A 27,240-nucleotide genomic window follows, 5' to 3' on the forward strand; every position below is an offset into this window, starting at 1 on the left:
CAGTGGTGGTAGCCAGGCACCACCTAGTTGTACTGGACTCAGTCTGGTGGAAGTCGTGGTCCATTAGTCCTGTGGACTAATCTTACCCTTGTGCCTTTAGTTTTCTTCATTCTTCCTTGATCCCGAAGGGAGAGACCAATGGAGTATCCTAGAAGGCCACTCACAGGCTTTTAAAACCTCAGATGCTACTCACCAAAGTAGAATGTAGAACATTTTCTTTATAAACTATGTTATGCCAATTGAGCTAGATGTTCCCTGACACCATGGTCCCCACAGCCTTTGGCCCAGCAATTTGGTCCCTCAGGAAGTCTGGATGTGTCTATGGAGCTTCCATGACCTTCACTTGTATTTATTTTTGCAGTTTCCTAAACAAAAGAAGCTTTGTGTATGTATGTGTGTGTGCAAGATAGTATTAAAAAAGAAAAAGAAAAAAGCAGACACACAATGTCACCTCTTTCTGTCAGGTGCTCAGATACACTAGAGAATCGTTGGCTGCACTCCCTCTACCCAAGAGGATGAGTGAGCTAGGAAAACAAAGAATAAGTCAAGGGCAAGGGCACAAGGCCAGCTCAAAGGCTCAGATGTCCTCCCCACTTGGAGAGCAGGCTTCCTCAGCCAAATCCCTTTCCCACCACACAATCCGGAAGCCCCAGAGGCTGAAAGAGTAACTTATGCCCATCTTGTCCCTGGGACACCTGGGAGGCAGGCAAGACAGGGACCACTTCCATTTTACAGGAGAGAAGGAGGCTTGAAGAAAATCGATTCTCCTGCAAATAAGGTGCACCATGACCAAGTCTGGATGGGTATTGCAAGCACTCTGAGCGCTTCAGAGCTCTAACACCTAAAGGCAAAAGTGTTCAGATTTGGTTTTGTCACCAGCTTTCTACACTGGAGTCGGGCAGTCACAAAGCTGGCAGCTATCTTGAAAGTCATCTCATCCAACCTCCCAACCCAATTTTCTGTTTTCAGTCCTTCTTAATCCATCTTCCATCCTCTATCTGCGTACACCTCCAGGCGCAGCCCAAACCAACCTCGAATGTTAGACTGTGAGCCTGAGTACCCTCACCTCCGGCGTGACCATGAGGACAACTGTTAGGGTCTCACTTGCAAATCACAAGACAGCCCTGTCACTATGCAAGTGCTTCTCAAAACCAGCATTTGTGTCTGAAAAGCCTAAAGGACACAATCCTAGAGCCAAACTGGGCAGTGACGTCCCGTCCCTGTTGTCTGGAACACTTCATCGTTGGTAGCTCTGGGTATGTCTCATGCTGGGGGGACAACTGTATCCTGTGGATACAGAAACCCAAATAGGAGAGGAAGGGGGTGGAAAAGCCAGTTGGGGGATGGCCTAGCCAAATCGTTGATCCCTACCTTGAGCAAGGACCTGGGTTACTACTTTCTATATGGAGACAGACTGTCAGCCTTGTAGTGGGGAAATTTAAGGAATTTAGAGGAGGAATGAGAAGAAAAAATATTAATGTTGGAAGAGAGAAATAAAAACGACATACAAGCTTTAGTGATCACTGGAAAATGCCACACTTTTAACCCAGAGGCCCAGGAGTTTGCTGGAATGAGAGTCTACCACCAATCAGCTGTCAGGATTCAGGCAAAAGACGGAGGCCTAGAGGTGTCCCCTTCTCTGTCAAGATAGAACAGCCTACCATGCCCAGCCCAGGCCCAGGTAATGGCAGAAGCCACATCACTTCAAGGTAGGATGCACCACACACAGGTGAGGCACTGGCCAGCCACCTGGACCAAATAAGGGATGCCCTGTACCTCCAAACAACCCAGAGCACGGCCCATGCCCATGGCTGCTAGCTTTTCAGAGTGGTTTAGGGAGAATCATTCTGGTGGCACAATGGTTAAGCACTTGGCTGCTATCTGAAAGGTTGGCGGTTTGAACTCACCCAGCTCCTCTGCAGGAGAAAGACCTGGAGACCTGTTTCTGTAAAGACTACAGCCAAGAAAACCCTGTAGGGCCGTTCTACTCTGTCACGTGGGGTCACTATGAGTCAAAATCAACTTGATGGCACCTAACAACAACAATCTCTTGGAAAACCATGGAAAAACTACAACACAAGAGCTACAGTGTTAGAGAGAACAGAGCCTTGATTTTTCCCTGACTTGTACTTCCATTCTCTGCTAAAATGGATTTTTTTCCCTCAAATATACAGGAGTAACTATAATATAGTGGTTTATTACACTGCACGGACTTTGGAATCTGACTGCCTTAGTTGACAGTCAATATAATATATTATAACATATTCATTCATATAATCAGCTGTTAGATTGTTAGTCACTCATGCCCTCTGAGCCTCGCAGTTCCCCCGTCTGTAAAATGGGGTTAATCTCAGCACTAAGGCTGATGTGAAGATTAAATGAGATAAAACATGGGCACGCTTGGAGCAGTGCTCGGAACACAGTACCAGTTAGCACTCAACAAACAGCAGACACTAATATTATCTTCACTAAACCAATTTGTGTTGTTGTTTTGGAAGAGGTACATATAAATTTAGTCACACATCAGTGAAAATGTCCTTTATTAGCCCACTGGTTCAAGAAACATAGTCTCATATAGTGATAATCCTCTGACTTGCAATGAAGTCCACCTCTGGAAGTGGGAAAAACACATTAGGGGGTGCTCTGCAGATCTCAAAATCTGGGGCAGGAGGAGAACATATAAGGTGTCATGTGATTTGGGGCTTGGGAGAAGGGAAACCTGGTGGAGAAGGAGGAGGAGGCCTTTAGCACAAAGGCTTGCAAAACCGAGGAAGATAAAGCTACCAGGTTTGTCAAGCACAGCCTGTCAACATGGTTTTGGGAGGGAAGGATTTTTTTTCTGCCAAGTACTCCAAATGCCACTCTATTCAGAAAGTCTTCCATATGTCCAAGAGGCCTTAAATCACACAAGTGAGGGTCCTTAAACATTGTCTTTGTTTCCTGGTATAACCATTTTCTCCTAATTGGAGAGTGAAGGTTGTGTGTAAGATGGACATAAATCAAAAGGAGATAAGACTAAGTTCCATGTATTCTGCTGCTCATTAGGAGATAAAATTCAGGAAGAAAAATGGAACCACTTGTAAGATGTCTGGGAGGGACAGTCCAGGTCTCTATTATCTGGGCTCATCCTAGGATCCCTGGGAATGTTTGCACACCCATTCAACATGTCCCAGAAGAAGAGTACATCTGAGCCTGGTCCCTGCATCCATGCTCTCACACTGCCGGTGCCTGTATCAGGTGAGGCATTGGGCACTCTGAGGCCCCTCTGCACCAGGCGGTGGTCTAGGGATGCAAGACACACCTCGTGCCTGCAAGGAGCACTCAGTCCAGTAGGTAGGACAAGTACACCAAGAGTTACTAGCCAGGGTGACAAGCACCATGAAAGAAGTAAGCCTGAGGCTGGCCGTGACACATGGCAGAGGGGAGAGAGGCTTGAAGGATAAGAAAGGTGGTCCTTAAGCTCTAATTCCATCATGTACACCCAGATCCTGCCAAAACCTGCCAGTTGTTAGGTTTAAGACCCAACTAATTTTAAACTCAGGGGACGCATCATTCAGAGAAAAACAAACGTGACTCTCAGTTCTCATCTGAATACTCATGGTGACATAGCCTTGGTTACCAGAAAAACATCCCTATCAGCTTCATGGTCCCCAATGGCCTAGTGATGGCCTGTCCCTCTTGCTCCTCCCTCATGTTCAATGAAGTGATTCAGGGGTCACAAGTGTATCAGGTAAGAAACCTGACTTCATGTACAGGCTGGCACACCATGCCCCCAGCAGAAGGGTCAGATTGGGGGCAGCCAGAGGGAGGGGGATCTACGTCTGCTTGAGCAGAAGCAATAGAGCCAGGAAGGATTTTGATCAAAGGAAGAATTTAAGTATATAATATAGATGCTTGCCAGACCAGAAAGGGAGGATGAGGAAAGATTATTCCAGTAGGATTCGGATGGGAGGAAGGTTCCATTCCCCCATGGGTCAGTCAGGAGGGCTTTAGCCTGGCTGGTTAGATCTTGCTAATGGGGTTTAGCTCCTGGGTCCCAGCCCCTCAGCAGGTTCATGGGCTCGGGCAAACTGCTGCCTCTCCCAGCCTCAATCCCATCATCCACCCTATGGGGAGTGATGGCTTTCTTACAAGGGTAACTGATCCCACTTGTGAGCCCCCTGAAGGGTGGTCATAGACCCAAGTCTTACCTGAGCATGCACCATGTGTAGGGGGCTGCTGGTCTTGGTCTCATGCACAGCAATCGTAACCACAAAGGATCCACACCCAAGAATGTACCTACCATGTGTCTCACATGGTTCTCTCATTGAATCCTAACATTCCTCCTCAGTTTAGAGAAGAGAAACTAAAGCAGATTGATATACTCATTCTTCTCCACATTCCACACATATCGGGGAGCCTCTGTTCTAGGAACCTAGGCCCCAGCACTGAACAAGACAGACACAGTTTTCTTCTTGTGGATAACGTATTCTAGTGTGTGTGAATCTATAATAAGCAGAAAATGATTCTAGATGCTGGTAAGCCCTATAAAGAAAATAAAACAGGGTGGTTTGATAGAGTGACATGAAGGAGCAAATTTAGATGAGAGTAAAGAAGATTCCAAATAAAGGAAATGGCTAGTGCAAAGGCCCTGAAACACAAATGAGCTTGACATGTTCAAGGAACAGAAAGGTCAATGGAGCTTGAAGAGTAATGAGAGTGGGAGGGGGTCAGAGACAGGACTGGAGAGCAGACAACTGTCAGACTGTATCAGGTATTACAGATAGTGGTAAGGACTAAGAACTTTATTGTATGGGAAGACACTAGAGGTCTTTAAGCAAGGAAGTGACACGACCTAATTGCCAGGTGTATGGGAAGAACGGACAACAGAGGGCCAGATTTAGAGAGGTTGAACAAGCAGCTTAAGGTTTCGCCTCTATTACTAGTTTGCATCTAACACCAAAACTGGTTCTTTGCACAGCAGCCCATTTTACACACTGTAATATGATGCTATACTAGAACCTCAAATCTGACAGAGTGGGGCTCTCACTATCTTGGTGATGTCCGCTGAATCTCAGCTTCTCAGGGCCTCCCCTCCTGCATCAGTCAAATAAAGATAACTGCTCATGCTTCCATGACAACATATATATCAACATGCTTTGTACTCATCCAGCAACATTCAACAAATAGTGGTGTCTGTGTGGCAGACACTTGTCAAGGTGTTCTACATTGTTACAAAGTTATTATCTGAGCAGATGTTTAATAAAAAAGTGCCCTGTCTGAGAAAAACAAAGGCTCAGCCTTCATTCCACAAGAAAGGCAAGGCTAGGTTCCCCCTAGCCTTCACGTCTCTCTGCCAAGTCTTTATTAAGCCAAGTTTTCTCAAGCAGCATCATGTTCTTTCAAAGGAAATAAAAGAGAGAAATAGTTAACAGCACGTTGGGAAGGCAGGACATTATGACCAAAGGAGCTTGCAATTTGTCCTATTAAAATCAGCTTCAAGTCAGAGGTGACCCTGCACATACCAGCCCCTGAGCTTTGTCTCTCTAACCTATAAAACTAGGACAAGCCCGACTTCCCTCAAATGGTGGCAGCCCAATAGCAAATGAATATAGTATGATGGCATGGGTGGTTGTTATTGTTAGCGGCTGTCGAGTCTGTCCCTGACTCATGGCGACCCATGCACAATGGAACAAAATACTGCCCACTCCTATGCCATCCCTCTGATCAGTTGCAAATCAGACTGTTACGATTCACAGGGTTTTCACTGGCTGATTTTCAGAAAGCTTTCTTCCTAGTCTGGAAGCTCTGCTAAAACCTGTTCAGCATCACATCAACATGCAAGCCTCCACTGACAGACAGGTGGTGGTTGGGCATGAGGTGCCTTGGCCAGGTATCCAACCTAGGTCTCCTGCATGGAAGGTGGGAACTCTACCACTGAACCACCGGTATGGGTAAAGTACAATTAATGGGTAACTGCTTTCCCTGCTCCTTTGAGCAGCTGGAGGGGCGTTTAGAACCCCCTTGCTCATTTGGGGATTCTCAGGCAGCCAAGCTAGTTGGTTTGTGCACGCGCGCGTGCGTGCATGTGTGTTAAATTCAGCTTGTTTGTTTTTTACATTCAAACATTTTACTGTATTTTTGGGGAAAGTTAACAGAGAATTAGGTTCACGTTTAACAATTTCTACACAGTTTGTTTAGTGACATTGGTTACATTTTTCACAGTATGTCAACTTTCCCATTATTTCCGTTCTGGTTGTTCCCTTGCCAATAATCTAGTTTCCCCGCCCCCTTGCCTTTTGAACTGGTTGATTTTATACTGCTCTCAGAAATCCCTCCTGCTAGAAAGGGGCAAATCAGGTCAAAGTCATTCCTCCCAAAAGGAATAAAAATGACAACCACTCAGAGCCTATGGATAAACAAGGAACCCAATTTCACAACAGCTGTCGATAACTCCACTCAGCCAGCACCTCCAGAAAAGGACCAAGCCCACACTAACCAGTCTAACACCCCACTGCCCCTGCTTTTTAACTGAACCACCAAGACTTGGACTTCTCTAGATGCCTAGAATGGGAACCATTCTGCTGGGGGAAGAAGACCAACAGAAGCAGAGACAATACACAGCCTGGACAAAAAAAATGCAAGATAGAGAAAGACCAGTAGGTACAGGAAAAGACAAAGAATTTATTTGGTTGGAAGACAAAAAAAAAAAAAAAAAAAGCCATTTAGTCAATTCTGACTTATGGAGAACCCATGTATGTCAGTGTAAAACTGTGTCCCATAGGGTTTTTAATGGCTAATTTTTTGGATGTAGATTGCCAGTCCTTTCTTCTGATGCACCTCCAGGTGGACTGAAACCTCCAACCTTTTGGTTTGTAGCTAAGTGTGTTACTCATTTGCACCACCCAAGGACTTTGGTTGGAAGAGGAAAAAGCCCTGAGTAGCTGGCTGCTTTTTAAGCAGAGCTCCACAGACACCTGGTGCAAATGGGCTGGATGCAGGACCTGTCTGTGCAGGCACTCAGGTGCCCCACTAAGATCTTTCCTTCCCCTACCTTACACTTGTCCTCCAAACCACCCTTCCCAGCTCCTGCCCAGGGACAGGAGGTAAGACACACGGGTCTGTGCTTTCTGCCCACCTGGACTTTTCCACGTTCCCAAGGCCTTCTCTCTTTGGGGGGAGGGGGTGCAGGGATCACATTTCAGCTGCCCCCACCTTCTGCCACAGGAGGCAAAGCGGCAGGGGAGTTTTTGTTTTCTCCACTCATCCTCCTGGTTTTGTAGCCTTTCAACCAGACTGATGCTTCTTAAATTGCAATCTTTCAGTCCTATTCTGCAGACTTTTTTTTTTTGCCATATGTATTCCTTGTACATTTACCTAATGTTTCTTTATTTCGAGTCACTACTTTTACCTAAATATATTTTAAAAGGAAATGCCCTACATGACAATAAACGGAAAATCAGCATCATATACCCCATACAAAACTTCATATGTATACATAAATATATATATTATAAACCAAACCCACTGCCCTCGAGTCGATTCCAACTGATCAGAACTGTCCCATAGGGTTTCCGAGGAGTGCCTGGTGGATTCAAACTGACGACCTTTTGGTTAGCAGCCAGCTCTTAATGACTACGCCATCAGGGTTTCCTATACATAAAAAAAAACCAAACCCACTGCCATCGAGTCGATTTCGACTTATAGCGACCCTATAGGACAGAGTAGAACTGCCCCATACAGTGTCCAAGGAGTGCCTGGCAGATGTGAACAGCCAACCTCTTGGTTAGCAGCCGTAGCACTTAACCACTATGCCACCAGGGTTTCCGTCCTATATATACACGTATATCTATACAAACAAATATATACATATTAGTATAATACATAAAAACTACTTTTTAAATGCCCATTTAAGTACCATTTAAAAAAGTCTCGGGTGGCACTACTATGGGAAACACTGCCTTAGGGACGCTGTGACTGTCTCCGTTCGGATCTCTGGGCTCACTAATCAAAAGAACCGACTTCAAGCTCTCCAATCTCCAGTTTCTCCCTTAGGTCAGTGGCGTTCACATTCTCCCCAGACACTCCGGGAGAAGGCAAAGGGCGGGAGGAAAGAAGGGTTCTGGGAGTTCCAAGTTCCCACGCGGGGCGACGTGAGGACACGGAGAGTCGACAGCGAAAGTGACTTTAATTACCCTGCGAATGACAGGAGTAGGGAGGGACTGACCTTCTCGCGCAGGGTGCAGTGGACGTCCGAGGCGACGCGTCCTTCCCACCAAGGCTCATCCATCATCTCATATGCGGCGCGATGATCCGAGGCTATCCGGCTCTCAGGGCGCACCCTGCGTGGTGGACACGGGCAACTTCAGCGGCCGGAGTGCGCTCCCCTGTTCCGACCCCAGCACCCTTATCCGCGCTCCCGGATGGGCGCCCCCTCCTGCCCTGCTCAGCGGGGCTGGAAGTCGCCTCCCGTCCGGGGAAGGTTGCTTTATCCCCCTTCCCTCTGCTCCCTGGACCCGGGGCGATCTGAAGCTTTGCAACAACTTGCAGATTTTTATTTTCCCTTTTGCAAAAGTTGCACAGAAAGTTTCCGAGTCCATTAGCTCGCCCCAGGCTGGGGCTCCAGCGGCGGCCACCGGCGCAGCGTCCCCAACTCCTCCCCCGCCCCCCTGCCTTTGTCCTGCTCCCATATCCTGCCCTCGAGCCGGGGCTAAACTCACACATCCCTCTCAAGGCTTGGGGGGGCTTCAGCGTCGCGCCCCTTCCAGAGCCGAGCCGACGGTGCCCTCGGGTGTCTGCCCGCGGCTGAGCCCCCACTCGGGCCGCTCCTCAATTTCGGCGGCCCCTCCGCAGCACGGCTCGCCCCGGCCGTCGCCGCGCCCCTGCGTGCGCTCGGGTGCAGCCGCGGCTCGCAGCCTCCCGGCCGCCGAGGGCCTCCCTCCCTCGCTGGGGGAATTGGGGGCCGGGCCCTGCGCATGCGCCTCCGGCGCCCCGCGCCCCGAGAGGCGTGGGGGGGCTGGGAATTGGAGTCTCTTTTTCGCCAGCGTTGGCTCAGTTTTCTGCCCGCCCTCCTACCTCGCTTCAGTGGAAAGCTTTCTCTCACCTTCGTGGAGACTCCCGGTGGCCTCCTGGGCACCGGCGAGCGGTGCTGACGGCCGGGGAAGGGAGCGCAGGGACCGCGGCGCCACCCGCGCGCACCACGCGTGAAACGCGTCGGCAAGATGCCCCCCCAGAACGTTCTGCCGCCGCGTGCACCGCTCTAGCCAGCCTTCCGTCGGGTCCACCTACCTGAGTTTTGGTTGTTTTTTTTTTTTCCTTTTTAACCCCGTCCTGCAGTGGGGCGGTAGATTTCCAAACGGGCTACCCCCACGAAAGCACCAGAAGTCACTAGTCCCTAATTTTAAGGGAGGCTCAGTAAGTCAACTGGTATTTATTGTGCTCGGGCTCCACGTTTATATTGAAGGAAAACCAGTGGGTGGAAAGCATTGTCTTGTTAATTCCATTAATTGTTTTCCCAAAGACACTCCCTGAATCAGTGTGTGTGTGTGTGTGTGTCTGTTTGTGTATGTGTGTGTCCAGCTAGAGAGTTCCTCAAACTGTCTGAACCTGAAATCCCTCATATGTAAAGTGGAAATAAGAATTGAACCAACCTGCTGGAGATGCTGTAGCATTAAATAAGATAGTGCGTGTGAAGGGTTAATTGCCAAGCCAGGTATGAAGTAAAAAAAAAAATGAAGTAAGCACTCAATAAATTGCTACTGTCAGAGAGCCTTTAGCTTCTGATGGGTCTCCTACAAGTGAAGAGCCACCTGGGGAAAAACAAAAAAACTTTAAAGTCAGCTTTGATAAACTGCAATTGAAGCTTGAAGAGCAGTTTTAAGGTAAAAATAATCATGAACTTGTGTAAAAGTGTAAAATACCTAGGAATAAACTTAAAAATATGCAGTCCTTTAATGCCTTAATGAAGAAATTATAAAGACTGGAACTTAATAAGGAAGTCCTGAGCAAACAGAAAGATAAAAATACCCACTTTACCCAATCACTCTATTTAATAAAATTCTAACGGTTGTGGGTAGGTGGGAGGGAGAACACTTGACAGTTTTCTAACGCTCATATGGAAGAATTCCGTGAGGAAAGCTGAGAATTTTATATTTTAAAAACGAGGGGGGAGGGGGATAGACCTGCATTATCAAATCTTAACACATGCTGGAAGACGGTAATTAAAACCGGGTGATGTTGACGCTAGAATGGACGGCTATGCATTAGTGGAAAAATTGAAAGTCTAGAAGCAGATACAATATCTCAAGAATTCACGGTGTTATAAAGGTGATGTTTTACTTTAGTGGGGAAAAGGATAAATTCTGCCATAAATTCTGCAGAGTAAATTAGTTAACTTGGGAACAAATTAAAACTAGGGATTTATTGGCACCATCACCAAAATAAATATAAGAACCCAAAGAGCTACAAAAAAAAAAAAAATCTGCAAGAAAATATTGATGAGTTATTTTAGAGGGAAGGCTCAAGCATTAAGGCATAGGAGGAAAGCACAGGCAAGGACCGACAGACATATCTGAATAAACACGAAAGACTTGGAATGCTTGTCACAAGGTTTTTAACAAATGTGACAAGTGTTGGTGAGAACATGGAGAAATTGGAACCTTCGTCCACTGCGGGTGTTTTCGGGAATATAAATTTATATCATCTTTCTGAACCCATACCCACCATACCCAGTGTTGTCGAATCTTTCTGAAAGACGATGTAAATAAACAAGTTTTAAAATATATTATTTGATCCAACCACTCCACCTTTGGAAATTTATTCTAAAAAATAAGTAGATGAATAGAAGGATTTATTTGCAGGGAGTTTTATCCCAATGCTTCTTTATTATAACAAACTATTAGAACAGGGTACTGGTTAAATAGTGATTTGGCTCTTAAAAAAGTTTTTAAAGGAATGTAATCGCTTGGAAAATGTTCACAATACATTAAGTAAAAATGAAGATTACAGTATGATCCCAATCATGTATATATATATATTCATGTACAGATACAGGGAAGAAACTGAAGAATATCCGCATGAATATTAACTGTGTTATCTGAGTGGTAGCATTATGGGAAACTTTACTTTCCATTCTAGAATGTCTATATTTTCTAAATTTTCCACAAGAAACATGCATTATTTTCATAACCAAAAATAAAGAAATGAAATTTTAAAGTAATTGGACAGTATACTTACTGGAGTGACCTTCCATTGTACAACTGCCAATGTTGTTTTGTTTTTTTCATAGCGGTACTATTTCTTTTTCAATGAGCTTTTTTATGCAGGGCACACTGAAAGAAGAAAGGCTCTCTTTATGTATCAGTTTGAAGTCCCTTTTTCCTAAATTTTATCTGTCAGTTATCATGAGTTCAGATAACTGTGCACGGAAAGCAGAAACTTCGGTCTTTTCTCTGGGAGTTATTTTGAGAGGACTCTAAACACACCTATTCTGCACTCCTTTGTGTATCATTCCCAGGGGTCTCTTATTTTTCCAGTCTCTCTGATGAGTAGGGACACATTTCACCATGAACTGATGATGGTTTGGTTGTGAGTCCCTGTACACAGGTAGAAATAATGCCGGTGCCCTTAGCAGAAGGAGGCTTCCTGTGTTGGAGCCCAAGGAACAGTGCAGCTGGAGGCACTTCTCTCACCCTCTCAATCCCCAGCATAGCCAAGTACTCATTCATTATTTCCTGCATTTGTTCAAAAACTAAATCTTTATCAAATGCTTAAACTAGTTGTTGTTGAGTCAGCTCTGACTCAAGGCAACTGCATGTGTGTCAGAGTAGAACTATGCTCCATAGAGTTTCCAGTGACTGGTTTTTCAGAAGTAAATCGCCAGGCCTTTCTTCCAAGGAGCCTTTGGATAGACTCGAACCTCCAACCTTGCAGTTAGTAGCCAAGCATGTTAACCATTTGCACCACCCAAGGACTCCATCAAATGCTTACTATGAGTCAGTAAAGTCCTGCCCCACCCCATCCGCCAAGCTCACGGATTGGGAACCACAGATTTAGAGCAAGAGCCTTCCATCTGTCTTCAACTTTCCCATGTGAAAAATGAGAAAAAATAAAATAAGAAATCTCTGCCTTTCCAATCCTCCTCAGAGAACAAATCAGTCTAATACTTCCCCTGTAGTAATATTTTTTTTTTTTCCCCCAAGGATCGCTATGAGTCAGGATTGACTTGACGGCAGTGGGTTAGTGGGTAGTAATATTTTATTGACTTCTCACTTTGCACTAAGCTTTCCTTTCTCTCTTTTTCTTTACATATGATCTAAGCTCTCACATTACAAATATGTACCAGGAAATGTACGTGTTCTCACTCTGGTCTGAAGCCTCATTGTCCTCTTTTCAGATATGCAGCCCCTGTGTTTCCTCCCAGATCCCTGGGTGGTGTAAACGGGTTGTTTCTGGCTACTAACCTGAAGATTGGTAATTTGAACTCAACCAGTAATGCTGTGGAGGAAAGGCCTGGCAATCTGCTTCCATAAAGACTACAGCCAAGAAAACTCTATGGAGCGCTTCTACTCTGTAACACATGGGGTTGCCATGAGTTAGGAATTGACTCGAGAGCAGTAAGTTGGCTTTTTTTTTTTCGGTGTTTCCGTCCAGATGTGATCTATGCATTTACCAGCATAGACAACCATGCCTTTGTTTTTCCTTTTATGTAAATACAGGGCTTCTAATAGGTTCGTTCCAGTTTGAACTGCTGCTGAGAATTTGCGTTTCTAACAAGCAAATAATCCGAGAAGCTGGACTATATGAAGAAGAATGGGGCATCAGGACTGGAGGAAGACTCATTAACAACCTGTGTTATGCAGATGACACAACCTTGCTTGCTGAAAGTGAAGAGGACTTGAAGCACTTACTAATGGAGATCAAAGACCACAGCCTTCAGTATGGATTACACCTCAACATAAAGAAAAAAAAATCCTCACAACTGGACCAATGATCAACATCATGATAAACGGAGAAAAGATTGAAGTTGTCAAGGATTTCATTTTACTTGGATCCACAATCAACAGCCATGGAAGCAGCAGTCAAGAAATCAACAGACGCATTGCATTGGGTAAATCTGCTGCAAAGGACCTCTTTAAAGTATTGAAGAGCAAAGATGTCACCTTGAAGACTAAGGTGCGCCTGAGCCAAGCCATGGTATTTTCAATTCCATCATATACATGTGAAAGCTGGACAATGAATAAGGAGGACGGAAGAAGAATTGATGCCTTTGAATTGTGGTGTTGGCGAAGAATATTGAATATACCGTGGACTGCCAGAAGAACGAATAAATTTATCTTGGAAGATGTACAACCAGAATGCTCCTTAGATGCAGGAATGGCAAGACTGCGTCTTACATACTCTGGACATGTTGTCAGGAGGGATCAGTCCCTGGAGAAGGACATCATGCTTGGCAGAGTACAGGGTCAGTGGAAAAGAAGAAGACCCTCAACGGCGTGGATTGACACAGTGGCTGCAACAGTGGGCTGAAGTATAACAACGATTGTAGGGTGGCTCAAGACCGGGCAGTGTTTCGTTTTGTTGTGCATAGGGTTGCTATGAGTCAGAACTGACTGGATGGCACCTAACAACAACAGCAAGTTCCCTGCTGAGAATTTGCATGTCCACCCCAGATGTACTGAATCCAAATCTACATTTTTAACAAAAATTCCCTGGTAATTCTTATGTATAATTTCCCAGGAACTTGTTAGAAATGTAAATCCTCAGCAGGGGTTCAAACCGGAATGAACAGAGGTTGAAGCCCTGCACAAATGGTAGCATATCACACACACCTTTCTACATCTTGTTTTTTTCCTCTAAGGAGATTTTAGAGATTGTTTCTTGTCAGGGTCCATAGAGCTGCACAGTATCCCATAGCATGGATCCATCATGATATATAAAATCAGGCTTTCTTTTTGTTGCAGAACATTTAGGTTGTTTCCAGCCTTTTCCTGCTATAAGCCATGCTGTTGTGAATCACCTGGGCAGGTGTCAGTGGTATCAATTCCTGGAACACTCTGCTTTTCAGGGGAAGTTGAGGCATGTACTTTGAGTAGTGTTTTCTTTGGCTTTGATGGTTTACATTGCTCCATTTAAGACCAAATGCGTGAAGGGTGGTTCGGTTTAGAAGGACAGAAGGAAGACACCTGGGCCATAAACTTTGAGATGTAAGCCTTGTTACCACTTTGGTCTTTAACCAAAATCCGCACCAGCCCCTTTAAACTGTTTCTAGCAGTGTTTCTTCATAGTCATGAGTGCATTTGACAAATCCTTTATGATCCTTGACTAGAAATTTTTGAGTTCTGACTTTACAGATTAGGTCTGAGAATTAGGCAGGAGGAATACAAAAGCAGAACTCTCTATAGAACTCAAAACCTGAGATATTTGCAATGCTGACCCATATTACTTTTTTTAATAATAAAAAGAATTGTATAAAATCAAAGAGATACAAAAAGAATAAGTGAAAAATAAGTCTCCCTTCCACCTGGGGCCAGCTTGATGGATGTATGACCTGCACAGTCCCACAGGACCCCGCACTCAGAAGGATTAATGCTCTGTAGTTGCCATCTTAAAAGTATTTTTTGCTGTTGTTCCTCACCTTTTTTTTTTTCTTTATTATGCTTTAGATGAAGATTTACAGAACAAACTAGTTTCTCATGTAACAGTACACATATTGTTTTATGACATTGGTTAACAGCCCCACAACATGTCAACAATCTCCCTTCTCAACCTTGGGTTCCCTATTACCAGCTTTCCTGTCCCCTGCTGCCTTCCAGTCCTTGCCCCTGGGCTGGTGTGCCCCTTTACTCTTGTTTTATTTTATGGGCCTGTCCACTCTTTGGCTGAAGAGTGAATCTCAGGAGTGACTTCATTACTGAGCTGAAAGGATGTCTGGGGTTTATACCTTAAGGGTTCCTCCAGTCTCTGTTGGGCCAGCAAGCCTGCTCTTTCTTTTTGCGTTGGAAAATTCTTAATAATCTTATCTCTGAACCTTGTTTGTCGAGGAAGCCCAATGAGACAGTGGAGCATTTGCGTGAGCATAACAGAGATGTTCAATTCGTGTCCTCTGCTCTTGCTGCCCTGTATGCACATAGTGTTCTCCATGGCCCGTGAGCATAGACTTCTGGTGGCCATGCAATGTGCAAGAGTTCAGTGAGATTTAAAGCAAGTGTGAGATAAGCATGTTATGCCTAATACTGAGTCGTAGTGGTGGAGGTAGGCACTGACAGCCCCGAGAGGCCTTGCTCTCTAGTTGAACCAGAACTTTCTCTGAAGGCAGAAGGAAGACAATAAGAAACACGAACAACCAAGCAACCCTATCATATCCTTTCTTATTGATATTACTTCTCTGTATTAGGCAACCATGTATTATGGTCTAGAAGGAAGGGGAAAGATGGGGCAACCCATAGTTCCTTTTCCTTGTAGCCCTTCCTACTCATCAGTAAGCTGAAGGTAGAGAGTGTGGTAGAATATGGACACATCAGTAGCTGAAAAAAAAAGGTTGAGTTAGCTTTGTGCACTTCCACTCTTATGGTAAGAAGTAGATACACACGCGAAGGGTTGGATTAACCAGTAAGCAAAGAGATCCTACATATGAGTTAAATGCTCTTATTTTTGCATTTAAAACAACTTGGATCACACAATAGAAAGATAAGTAGTAAAACTCATGCAAATAGTTAAAATTTTTCATTTTTCTTTACTTAGAATGGCATTAAATAGCAAATAAAGAGCACCATGACAAGTCGAATGAGAGACGACGAATAGAGGGAAAAGCCTTATGTTGTTGTGCCTTTAAAGGCATTTGCTCCGCTTTTTGAATAAAGGGCCATGCGTTTTCATTTTGCACTGGGCTCAGTAAATCGTGTAGCCAGCTCTGCTCCACCTCTGTCTCCCCTGAACTCCACCCCAGAGGAAATCCATTTTGTTTCCTTCCAAAGATATTTGTAACCTGAACTCACCCATTTCCCTCCAAGGTCAATCCTTGGTGCAAAATTTTCCCCGTTGCTGGTGATTTATTTTTGTTAATAAATATGAAAAACATCTACAATTTGTTGAATACTTATATGCCAGGTACCGTGCCAGGTGCCCAAGTAGTCACTGAGAATAGGCTCCTCCAACCCCAAGTAGCTACCTATCCTCTTTCCTCCAGTTCCCTCCACCCCCACCCCCATGTCTATTTACCCTCACAACGTTGAGGCTCCGTGAAGACAGGGTTGTAACTTTTTCATCTTTGTGTCCCCAGCACCCAGCGCAGTGCCTGAGGTACAGCAAGAGGTCACTGCACACTTATTCAATTAATACATAGATAACAAACATAGGGATAGAGGAGCTAACAGGGCCTAAAGGAATCACCTGGCTCAGACTTCAGACTGGTAAGGAGATATTGTCCCCATTTTTCAAATGAGACCCAGAGAGTTGTATGACCCTGGACAGGCCACAGAGACTCTTTGGGACTTGTTATCTACGTTAGTAAAATGGAGGAACTATGCTTTGGCAGCTTTCATGTTGCTATGAGGCTGAGCAGATGGACTAGGAAGAAAGGCCTGGTGATCTACTTTGAAAAATCAACCAATGAAAACCTACGGATCACAATGGTCTGAACCTGTTGTGCGTTACATCATCATAAGTCGGGCTGACTCGACAGCAGCCAACAACAACGACAGCTCTTTCCCTAAAGGACGGGTGTGACTATGGAAAGAAGAAACATAAGTGGAAGTATAGACTGCTCTCTAATATTTGTCATTTAATAATAATAACAAAACATGCTAGAACCTTCCCACAACTTGGCTGTTTAGAACCCTGAAGCAGGGGGGCCTGGCTGTGTGTAAACTCACTGCGGGAACTTGGGCAAGCAGCCTCCCTTCTGTGGGCCTCAGTTTCTCCTGTGAAAGGAGAGGGTGGGATTAGATCCTGGTGGACACAAACCCAGGGGCCTAAGGGGACCAGGAAGACAGGGTAAGTGAGAGAAGCTTGTTGAATGTAAGAAAAGTTTCACAGCCCTTCTAATCTAACTTTATCCCACTTTGAAAGAGACACGGGGAGAGAGAAATATTTCCGTTTGTGAGGAAAACGACAGCATGAGTTTGATGGTAAATGGCAAGACAGGCCCCGGAGCGAGGGGAGCATAGAGTGGTGAGGGCTGTGGTGAGCCAGGGAGTTCTTGTCACATTCACGTTAAGGCGCCCCTTTGGTGGTTCCAACACAGGGAGCCATCAGTTGTTAACCAAAAGGTCAGTGATTCGAACCCACCAGCCGTGGTTTGTGGGAGAAAGATGTGGCAGTCTGCATCTGTAAAGATTATAGCCTTGGAAACCCTATAGGGCAGCTCTCAGTCCGATAGGGTCATTGTGAGTTCAGATCAGCTTGATGGCAATGAGTTTGGTTTGGTTTTTTATTGTCAGATTTTTCAAAAGAAGGAAGAAATTAAGATATCTCCCGATTTTAAAATATTGGCTCTTTCCCTCCCCTCTTTAATGTAGTGTGGGCCACACAGACCATCAGCCCTAGCTGGCAACCTCTGGAATAGGTGTGCGATAAGGAGCTTCCAGGCTGTATACAGTTCTGTGGAGAACAATGGAGCAAGACACTAAGAACTCCCCAGACTCCAGGAGGAGGAAATAAACAGTAGCCATTAACTTCAAAGTCCCTGAGCCTGCCAGACCCCCTCCTCCGACAGACAATGAACAGGAAGGAGTCTGAGACTGGACAGTAAAAAGTGACCAGACAAGCCAGTTGGGGCTGCTTATGGGACCCTCAAGCTCGATATAGTCCTAGAAGTAAAATTGCTGTGATAAGGGTATGAATAGTTTAAGGCTTCTGAAACAAATTATAAATTGATCCCCAGGAAGGCTGTACAAAATACACCCCTGTCAACAACAATTTTAGAGTTGCCTGCTTCCTTGGACCCTCTCCAAGACAAACTCCACTGCCATCGAGTTGATTCCAACTCATAATGACCCTGTAGGACAGAGTAGAACTGCCCAATAGGGTTTACAAGGAGTGGCTGGTAGATTCGAACTGCCGATCTTTTTGGTTAGCAGCCGAACTCTTAACCACTGTGCCACCAGGGCTCCTCCAAGATAGTTGTCATTAAAAAAATAAAAATTAATTTTCCCCCAATTTGGTTATGAAGTTCAATACACTGTTTTAGTTTGCCATTTCTTTGCTCTCCAGCAACAACAGAGTTTTAAAAAATGTGACTGTAGCTTATATTTCTCTTTCATGAACTGCCCTTTACCCATCTTTCTGTTGGTGTGTGAGAGTTTTGCTAAAGAAACAGCTAGTTATGTGTAAAAACTAGCAACCCTTGGTCTGTTGAATTTGTTGCAGACGTTTTTTCTTGCGATGTCTTTAAACATTATGTTAGGTTTTATGACTGGCAGAACATAAGGAGTCAAACCTCTTCTCTCCTTTGTGAGCGTGTATGTTTCAAAGTGCTTTGACATGCATGGCATTCATGGGAACCCAGGCTCTGGGTCTGCCTTACACCAGCTTGCTGCATGTGGCTGTAGGCGTGTGATGTCTCATCTCAGTTTACAGCTTCCCCACCTGTCTTCAGGGTGGGGGGTGGGAGTGGAGTTGGTTAGACTTCTGTGCATCGTCCCACTTCTGGCATTCTGGGTCTAGTTCTACATCTAGGAATCAGGCACCTTGGCTCTGAGTTCAGAGTTCATTTCAAGACACGCTTTCTACTTCTTACAGCGAACTCTTAAAGGTCTCTCCCTGTTTTGATCCTCTGTGTTCCATTCTTAATGGAGAGTGCTAACATCAGCCTCGCTAAGGGCCAGTTCTGAGTATCTGTTGACAGACCTTTAAGGCTGTACAGACTGTAAACCAGACTCCCACACTCGGCCCAGCCTCATCTCCTGGCCTCTCTTCTTTTCCAGCCTTATTGCCTGCTGCTGCCTGTCAAAATAAACCACTTGTAGTTCCCCAAATACTTTTGCTCCCACCATTGACTTTGCTGGGAATGCTGCCACATCCTACATTTACATGGAAAAATCTTAACTTTTAAATACCAGCTAAGTACCACCTCCTCCATAAAGCCTTTAACAACTATTTCTGAATCCAAAGGAAATTTTCTGTCATCTGGACTATAGTAATTTACACATCATGTGAATTATAGTTGTTGATGTTTATGTCTTATCTCCCGAAAAGAAGTGTACAAACCTCTGAGGTCATATGGCAAACCACTTAATTAGGGAGTGCAAACTGGCAGCCCTCTGTATTTTCAGAACTGAGATTGTTCACATAAAAATTCTGTTTTGCATCTTTTGAAAAATCAGAAGATCTGAGCCACATTCTATAATGCAGGGGTCAGCAAACTACAACCCATGGGCAAAATCATGTTGGTGGGCCAAATCTAGCCCGCTACCTGTTTTTGTAAATAAAGTTTTGTTGAAACACAGCCACAAGTATTTATTTACATATTCCCTGTGGCTGTTTTCTTCCTATGATGGCAGAGGTAAGTAGCCCTGACAGAGAATACGACCCACAAAGACTGTTAACTATCTGGCCCTTTACCAAAAAAGTATATGCTGTTAGGCACCACTTTGTGGAACACAGTAGAAGCCCCCCTTAGATGGAGCATATGCTCTCCAGTTTGCTCCAGGACCACCACCCACTCCACCCCATTATGTCAAATCTGGCTGACTGCAAATATTTATTTTGCTGTCCAAGGCCTTTGAGCCATTCGAGTTTTTGATTACTCTTAAGTCCTCTAAACCATGCCCTACTATGACATGAAAGCCATTAGATCATATAAACAAGGCAATCTCTTTAAAAAAAAAAAACCCAAAAATTGTACAGGTAGTCCCCACTTATGACTCTGTCCTAAGTTGGTTCTGACCTAAGTTGAATTCCTCTTTTTCTTTTTATTGCCTTTTATTATCAGTATCTTTATAAATCTAATCTTTAATTTGTCTTTGGGGGTTTACATATAAACTTGCAGATACATTTTAAAACATGCATACATAAAAAATGCACAAATACAATTTTATTCTGACAATGAAGAGTTGGATGACAGTGGCGTTTTGTTGGTTGTGGTAATAACTCCACTTGTGGAAGGTTCTGGATCATCTGGGTTATCCCCGAGAATGCCAGTGACATTTCTAGTCAGAAAATTAGTGAGAGTTGTCTGTATGGTCCTTTTCTTTTTTTTTTCTTCATATATTTTGCCATAACATCTCACTGCTTCCCGAATCTGCCTTCTGACTTTAGCAAAGTGGTCAGCGTTTGGGTCCATGTTTTCAAGCAACTGAAGCCCCTGATTTAGTTTAGAAAAACTTCAGCTAATCCTTTCGCTGTAAAAATTTTTAACAACTTCTCTTCTTCCTCTTCTTCATTATTTCTTTCTTCTCCAGCATTTCTTTCCTCTTCAAAATCCATTAAATCCTCATCTGTCAATTCCCATTCTTGGCGATCTACGAGCTGTTCCGTATCGGCAATATCAAGCTCTAAATTCAGCATTTTTGCCATATGGATGATTTTCCCACCCATCTCTTCCATCATATTATACAAATGCGTGGAGCATGTTCACAAAACTCAGCAAGGCTGTCGGGCTTGTGCACATTTCAATTGTCAGATGTCATTAGAGTTGAGCATTGTCCAACCTTCTATCGGTTACAACTCCTGACACCGACTCCGACTTCATTGTAGGCCAGTCCATATGACCGTGTTTTGCACAGTAAATCATAAAATTGAACATCTGCAAGTGAACATCTCAGAATGATAACATCAGCAAATTATGCACTGCAACATTGTGTGTAGTATATATTACTAACGATGAGATTTACAAAAATTAGAAAAAAAAAAAAAAGATGGTCATAAACACAGTCTGTCATAACTCATTCAGGGACTACCTGTACCCTAATACTAATTTGATGCTCAAATCTAAGAATGTTCCTCAGTAACCATAGCTACTGATGAAGTAAGTTCTTCTATTTAACTGTTTGGCCTCTAAAATCAGATTGCCTGGGCCCATATTCCAGCTGTACCACCTATGAACTGGGTGGCACCAGTAAGCAAAATTCAGTCTTAGTTTCCTCATCTCAAAAATGAGGATAATAACAATACCCACACCTAGATGGATGAAAGGATTAAGTTCATTCAACTATCATTTTTTGATACCTACCATCTGCACCTGAATTCTTGTCTCAACCTCTGCTTTTGGGGAAACCTGAACTAGGGAAGACCATAAACAAAAAAACCAAGAAAATACATGAGTAAGTGCTATGCAGAGAATTAAAGTAGGTCTGAACAAGAGGGTGATGGAGACCACACTATACTGGGCTGACAGAAGGCCTCATTTTGGGCTTGAGTGATTAGAAGACTCCAGCCATGCCTGGACCAGGGCAAAGAGTAATCTGGTTGAAGCGGGTAGCTGGTGCAAAGCCCCGAGACAGCAGCGTGCTTGGCATGTTTAAGAAGAGAAAGATCAGTGGCTTGGAGTTTAGTGGGTGGGGAAATGAAGCAGAGGGGAAGGCGGATAATGAGGAGCATTGTAATCCAGACACAGTGGTTTGGGATTGTATTCTTAACACCATAGATGAGAAGTCACTAGAAGGTTTTAAGAAAAGGAAGAACATGAACTGATGTGCATTTTCACAATATCACCCTGGCTGCAGTGTGAGAGTGCCTAGAAGGGGTGAGTGGAAGCAGGATGCCCATTAAAGAGGCTACTGTAGGCCTCCCAACAAGGGAGGATGGTGACTGGGGCTGGTAGGCTAACAATAGGGATGGAGAGATGCAGAAGATACGGGATATGTTTTGTAAAGAATGGAGTACCTGGGTGGTTCAAATGGTTAACCTACTCAGCCATTAACTGAAAGTTTGGAAGTTTGCATCCACCCAAAGGCACCTCAGAAGAAAGACCTGATGATCTATTTCTGAAAAACCAGCCACTGAAAACCCTGTGGAGCACAGGTCTACTTTGACACACACAGAGTCTCCATGAATCAGAGGTGACTTGATGGCAACTGGGTTGCTTTTTTTAAAAAAAAAACAAGTGCCCAGGTGGTGCTGCTGCAGCTGGTCTAGAGACCTCACCGTGAGAACCATGTCCTTAGTCCACTTACCTCTCCCACTCACAGGACATTATTTCACACCTTCTCGTGTTTCTCTGCATCCAACACTTTGTCTGCCATCTTCACTCCTGACTAATAACCTTGCTTCCTGCCTCACTAAGAAAGCAGGGGCAGTCAGAAGAGAACATCCACAAGTTCACCTCTCACAGTCCCTCACCTTTCTGTACCTGCGCCCATGGAGCTGCCTTCCCTCCTGTTATTACAGATGAGCTGTCTCTACTGGATCGCTCCCCTCCATAAACAAGCATGCTGCAACTCCTCCCAACTTAAAAAAGCACTTACTTCATATCCCCCTCTACTTTACAATCTCCTTCGACTTTACAACAAAACTTGTCATAACAGTTGCCCATACTGTCTCCAATTATTCATCTCTTATTGTCTCTTGAACCTTCTCCAATCATGTTTCACCCCCATTCCTTCACCTGAACTGCCTTTTCCAAGGTCTTCTCTGAGCTCTGTCTTGCTAAAGCCCCAATGGTCAACTCTCAGTCCTCACTTAATTTTCCCACCTGCATCATCGGATATGGTTGATTGTTCCTGCCTTTTTGTAGCATTGCTTTCACTTGGCTTTCAGGGACCCTAGTCCTTGATTGTCTCCTGCCACCACTCCTTAGGCTCCTTTGTTGGTTCTTCGTCATTTCCCACACTCTAGTGTGCCCAGGGCTTGTGCTCTCATCTTCTCTATCTGTGTTCACTCCCCTAGTGATCACATCTAGGAGTATGGCTTTAAATACAATCTGTCTTAGTTTCCTAGAGCTGCTATAACACAAATATCACAAGTGGGTGGCTTTAAAGAACAGAAATTTACTTTTTCACAGTTCTGGAGTCTAGAAGTCCAAATCAGAGTCTTAGCAGTGTAAATTCCTTCCTTGTCTGTAGCCCTGGGTGTTCCTTGGTTCCTTGGTGATCTTCACATGGCATGTCTTCCTCAGAATGTCCATGCATCTGTGTCTAGTTTGCTTTTTTTATAACTCAGAAATGATTAGGTTTAGAACACATCTCATGCTTATATGCATCATTAACATAACCAAAGAAATCCTATTTCCAAACAGGATTATATCCACAGGTATGTTGTTAGGTGCCGTTGAGTAGGTTCCGACTCATAGAGACCCTGTGTACAACAGAACAAAATGCTGCCTGGTCCTGTGCCATCCTCACAATCATTGGTATGTTTGAGCCCATTGTTGCAGGCACCATGTAAATCCGTCTCATTGAGGGTCTTCCTCTCTTTCCCTGACCCTCTACTTTTCCAAGCAAGATGTCCTTCTCCAGGGACTGGTCCCTCCTGATAACGTGTCCAAAGTATATGAGACAAAGTCTTGCCATCCTCATTTCTAAGAAGCATTATGGCTGTACTTCTGCCAAGACAGATATGTTTGTTCTTCTGGTAGTCCATGGTATATTCAATATTCTTCACCAACACCATAATTCAAAGGCATCAATTCTTTTTTGGTCTGTCTTATTCACTGTCCAGCTTTCACATGCATATGAGGGGATTGAAAATGTCATGGCTTGGGTCAGGTGCACTTCAGTCCTCAAAGTGACACGTTTGCTTTTTAACACTTTAAAGAGGCATTTTGCAGCAGATTTTCCCAGTGCAATAGGTCATTTGATTCCTTGACTACCGCTTTTGTGGCCATTGATTGTGGATCCAAGTAAACTAAAATCCTTGACAACTTCATTCTTTTCTCCATTATCTTGATGTTGCTTATTGGTCCAGTTGTGAGGATTTCTGTTTTCTTTATGTTGAGGTGTAATCTATAATGAAGGCTGTAGTCTTTGATCTTCATCAGTACGTGCTTCAAGTCCTCTTCATTTTCAGCAAGCAAGGTAGTTTCATCTGCATATCGCAGGTTGTTAATGAGTCCTCTTCCAATCCTGATGCCATGTTTTTCTTCATATAGTCCAGCTCCTCAGATTATTTGCTTAGTACACAGATTGAATAAGTATGGCGTGATGGTTACGGTTATGTGTCAACTTGGTTAGGACATGATTCTCAGTGGTTTGGCAGATATTATGTTGTAATCCTCCATTTTGTGATCTGAGGTGAGCAGCCAGTCAGTTGAAAGTGGAGTTTCCTTGGGGGTATGGCCTGCGTCCAATATATATAGATAATTCTAGCATAGTTTGCTATCTTTCTGTGCATCCAACTGGTCATCCCCTGATGGGGCACATGAGCCAGCAACCTGTGTCTGACCTGCAGATTCTCCACTTTCTGCAGCCCCGTGAGCCAGGATCCTGCCATCTGATCTGCTGATCTTGGGTTCATCAGTCCCTGCAACCACGAGTCAGGAGAAGCCTCCAGCCTGATGTCTGACCCACAGATTTGAGACTTGCCAGCGTCTACAGTTGTGTGAGCCATTTCCATGAAATAAATCTCTCTATATATATTTATATAAACACTTCACTGGTTTTTCTTCTCTAGAGAACCCAGCCTAAGACATATGGTGAAGGAATACAACTCTGAAGCACACCTTTTCTGATTTTACACCACGCAGTATCCCCTTGTTCTATTCAAGGATTCCAACACGTATTTTGGAGGGCACAGTTCATTCCATAATAGCATTTATAGACTAAGGACTTCAAATTTATATTTTCAGTCAAGACCTCTCCTTGGAACACCAGACTTATATGTATTCAACTATCCATTTGACATCTCAGCTTGGATGTTGTGGTGGGTTGCATGATCCTCCATTCCTTCAAAAAAGATATTTCCACGTTAAATCCTCAGAACCTGTGAATGTAAACTTATTTGGAGAAAGTATCTTTGCAGATGTAATTAAATTATGTTTCTTGATGTGAGATTATCCTGGATTATCCCAGTGGGCCCTAAACCCAACGAAAATTGTCCTTATAAGAAACAGAGAAAAGACACACAGACAGAAGAGGAGAAGGCAGTGTAAACAGGAAGACAGAGATCGGAGCAATGCAGCCTCATGTCAAAGAACACTGGCACCACCAGAAGCTTGAAGAGGCTGAGACCGGACTCTCTCCTAGAGCCTTCAGAGGGAGCATGGCCGACCAAGAATTTGAGTTCAGCCTTTTGGCCTCCAGAACTGTTAGAGAATAAATTTCTGCTGTTTTAAGCCACCAGATTTGTGGTAATTTGTTGCGGTAGCCCTAGATACTAATACAGTCGTCTAATAGGCATCTCCAACTCAACATGTCCAAAAACCAAGTCCGCATTTACTTACCTCCCCTGCCCATGTGCTGACTCTGCTCCACCTGCAGTAAAGGGCACCTGCAGCCTTAAAGTTGCTCAGGCCAAAAACCTGATTTCATCATTGATTCTTCATTTTCTATCACACCCCACATCCAAACCATCACCAAACTCTGTTGGCTCTACCTTCGAAGATAGCCAGAATCGGATCACTTCTTTCCTTCTTCTCTGCAACCACCTAGGTCTAAGCCACCATCATCTCTTGCTTAGATTATTGCAATAATCTCCCATCTCCCTGCTTTTGGCTTTGCCCCTTACAGCCTATTCTCAAAACAATGGAGTTAATGCTGTTAAAGTGATGCTGTTAAAATCTAAGTCAGACTGTCACCCCTCTGCTCAAAACCCTGTTGATTCCCCTACATGATCTGAGTGCCTGTAACCTTGCTGATCTCACCCTTGCTCACTGGGCTCCTTGAACCAACCAGACAAGTTTCCATCTCAGGAACTTTTTATTGAAAATGCTGGAGCAGGGGGTAGGAGGGGGTAGGGGAAGAGCTGATGGAATTGCAGGCTACATTTGTGCCATTTGAGATCTGAGGATATGAATTTAAAGTGAGGTCAATCGGCAGAGTTGTGTGTTTTCTTTAACATTTCAGCTAAGAATGAAGGAGTGGAGAAAAGGGAAGGGTTGAGTTGGCTGGATTAAGGTTTTGCTAAGGAAGAATAACCAATCGCTAGAAAAGGACATCATGCTTAGCAAAGCAGAAGGTCATGGAAAATGAGAGAAACCTTCAGTGAGATGATTGACACAATAGTTGCAACAATGGACTCAAACATAGGAACGATGGTGGGGATGGCACAGGACCAGCCAACGTTTCACTGTTACATGTAACGTAGCCAGGAGTTAGAGTCAGGGAAGAATGATGGGGAAAAGGGCAAGCACATTAAGGCCATTTGTGTAAGGGAGTGATTATAATGCTGAACCATGAAATCTAAGCTGGGTAAGAAGGGTTTAAAGTTGGTAATGCATAGAAAGCACTTACTACAGGGCCTGACACGTTGTAAAGACTAAATAAACAAGAGCAGTTGTGACCACAAGCATCCATCCTAAGTATACTAAAAGCACTCTTAAGCCTAAAAAAGACCTGACAAAATTAATTGCAGGGCCACCCTGAACCCCGGCACTTGTGATTAAATCCAAATTCCTATAAACAAGGGGTAGCTTTGAAGACAGAGCAATAAAATCTAATACTTAAATATATGTATGTATCTTAGTTAAGAATTTATAATGGTCAACATGCAAAAATCACATCCAAACGTGTCCTTTGATTTAAATAAATTCTCGTAGACATGCCTACCCTTCCAGATATTTCAGCCTGATAATATTGTGGTTTTCTCTTAGACGGATGCCTCATGTTACAAATTGTCGCTGACATGTTTTCAGTTCTACATTGTCGCTGACTCAGAAAGCGCTTTTTCATCTGCTGCCCGTATCTGCCAAGTGGCAATCTGTGGTTGACTAACTGGAAACACACAACCCAAAGGATCAACTTTATCAGTGTGTTCTGGATACCCAAGGCCATGGCCCATTTTCCTCAAGCTTCAATATTATTCAAAGAGTTGGCTAAGAAAAAAACATTTTATTTTTATATAAACAGAGATGTTAATGGGCAGAATGTCAAAATCACATATATTTTAAAGATTAAAACATATCAGCAAAATACAGGACTTGGGCCATGGAGCCAAAAATCAACAGATGGAAGTGGTGGTAGGAGGCTCCATCTGTCAAGTCAAGGTTCTAATTTAGGATTAAAACCACCCCTTTCGTGGCAACACTGTGAGGGAGGGAGTGACCTCCACATTGCTGAGCTGAGCAACTGTGTGCCAATTACTAAAATAAGGGAATTGGGGCTGGAACAAATGGTTGTAGGTTCAAGGCCCTGCTTTTATATTTCTAACTGCACAAGCCTCAGTTTCAGT

General features: G+C 44.0%; 1 protein-coding gene across 3 annotated transcripts in view; it reads right to left on the bottom strand.

The window, feature by feature from the left end:
- Positions 1–9,161, bottom strand: part of CCNJL (cyclin J like) — a 63,819-nt gene extending 54,658 nt beyond the window's left edge. For 2 of the 3 annotated variants that reach the window (XM_049874247.1, XM_049874244.1), the window contains exons 1-2: positions 8,700–8,912; positions 8,207–8,321 (exon numbers count right to left, since the gene is read on the bottom strand). In XM_049874247.1, the coding sequence (XP_049730204.1) occupies positions 8,207–8,272 (66 nt within the window). In that variant the 5' untranslated portion in view covers positions 8,273–8,321; positions 8,700–8,912. Of the gene's footprint in view, positions 1–8,206; positions 8,322–8,699; positions 8,913–9,082 lie in introns of those variants that run through there. The other variant, XM_049874246.1, reaches the window with a different exon arrangement.
- Positions 9,162–27,240: the final 18,079 nt, after the last annotated feature.

The sequence above is a fragment of the Elephas maximus genome, chromosome 2 (assembly GCF_024166365.1).
Source record: "Elephas maximus indicus isolate mEleMax1 chromosome 2, mEleMax1 primary haplotype, whole genome shotgun sequence".
NCBI lineage: Eukaryota > Metazoa > Chordata > Mammalia > Proboscidea > Elephantidae > Elephas > Elephas maximus.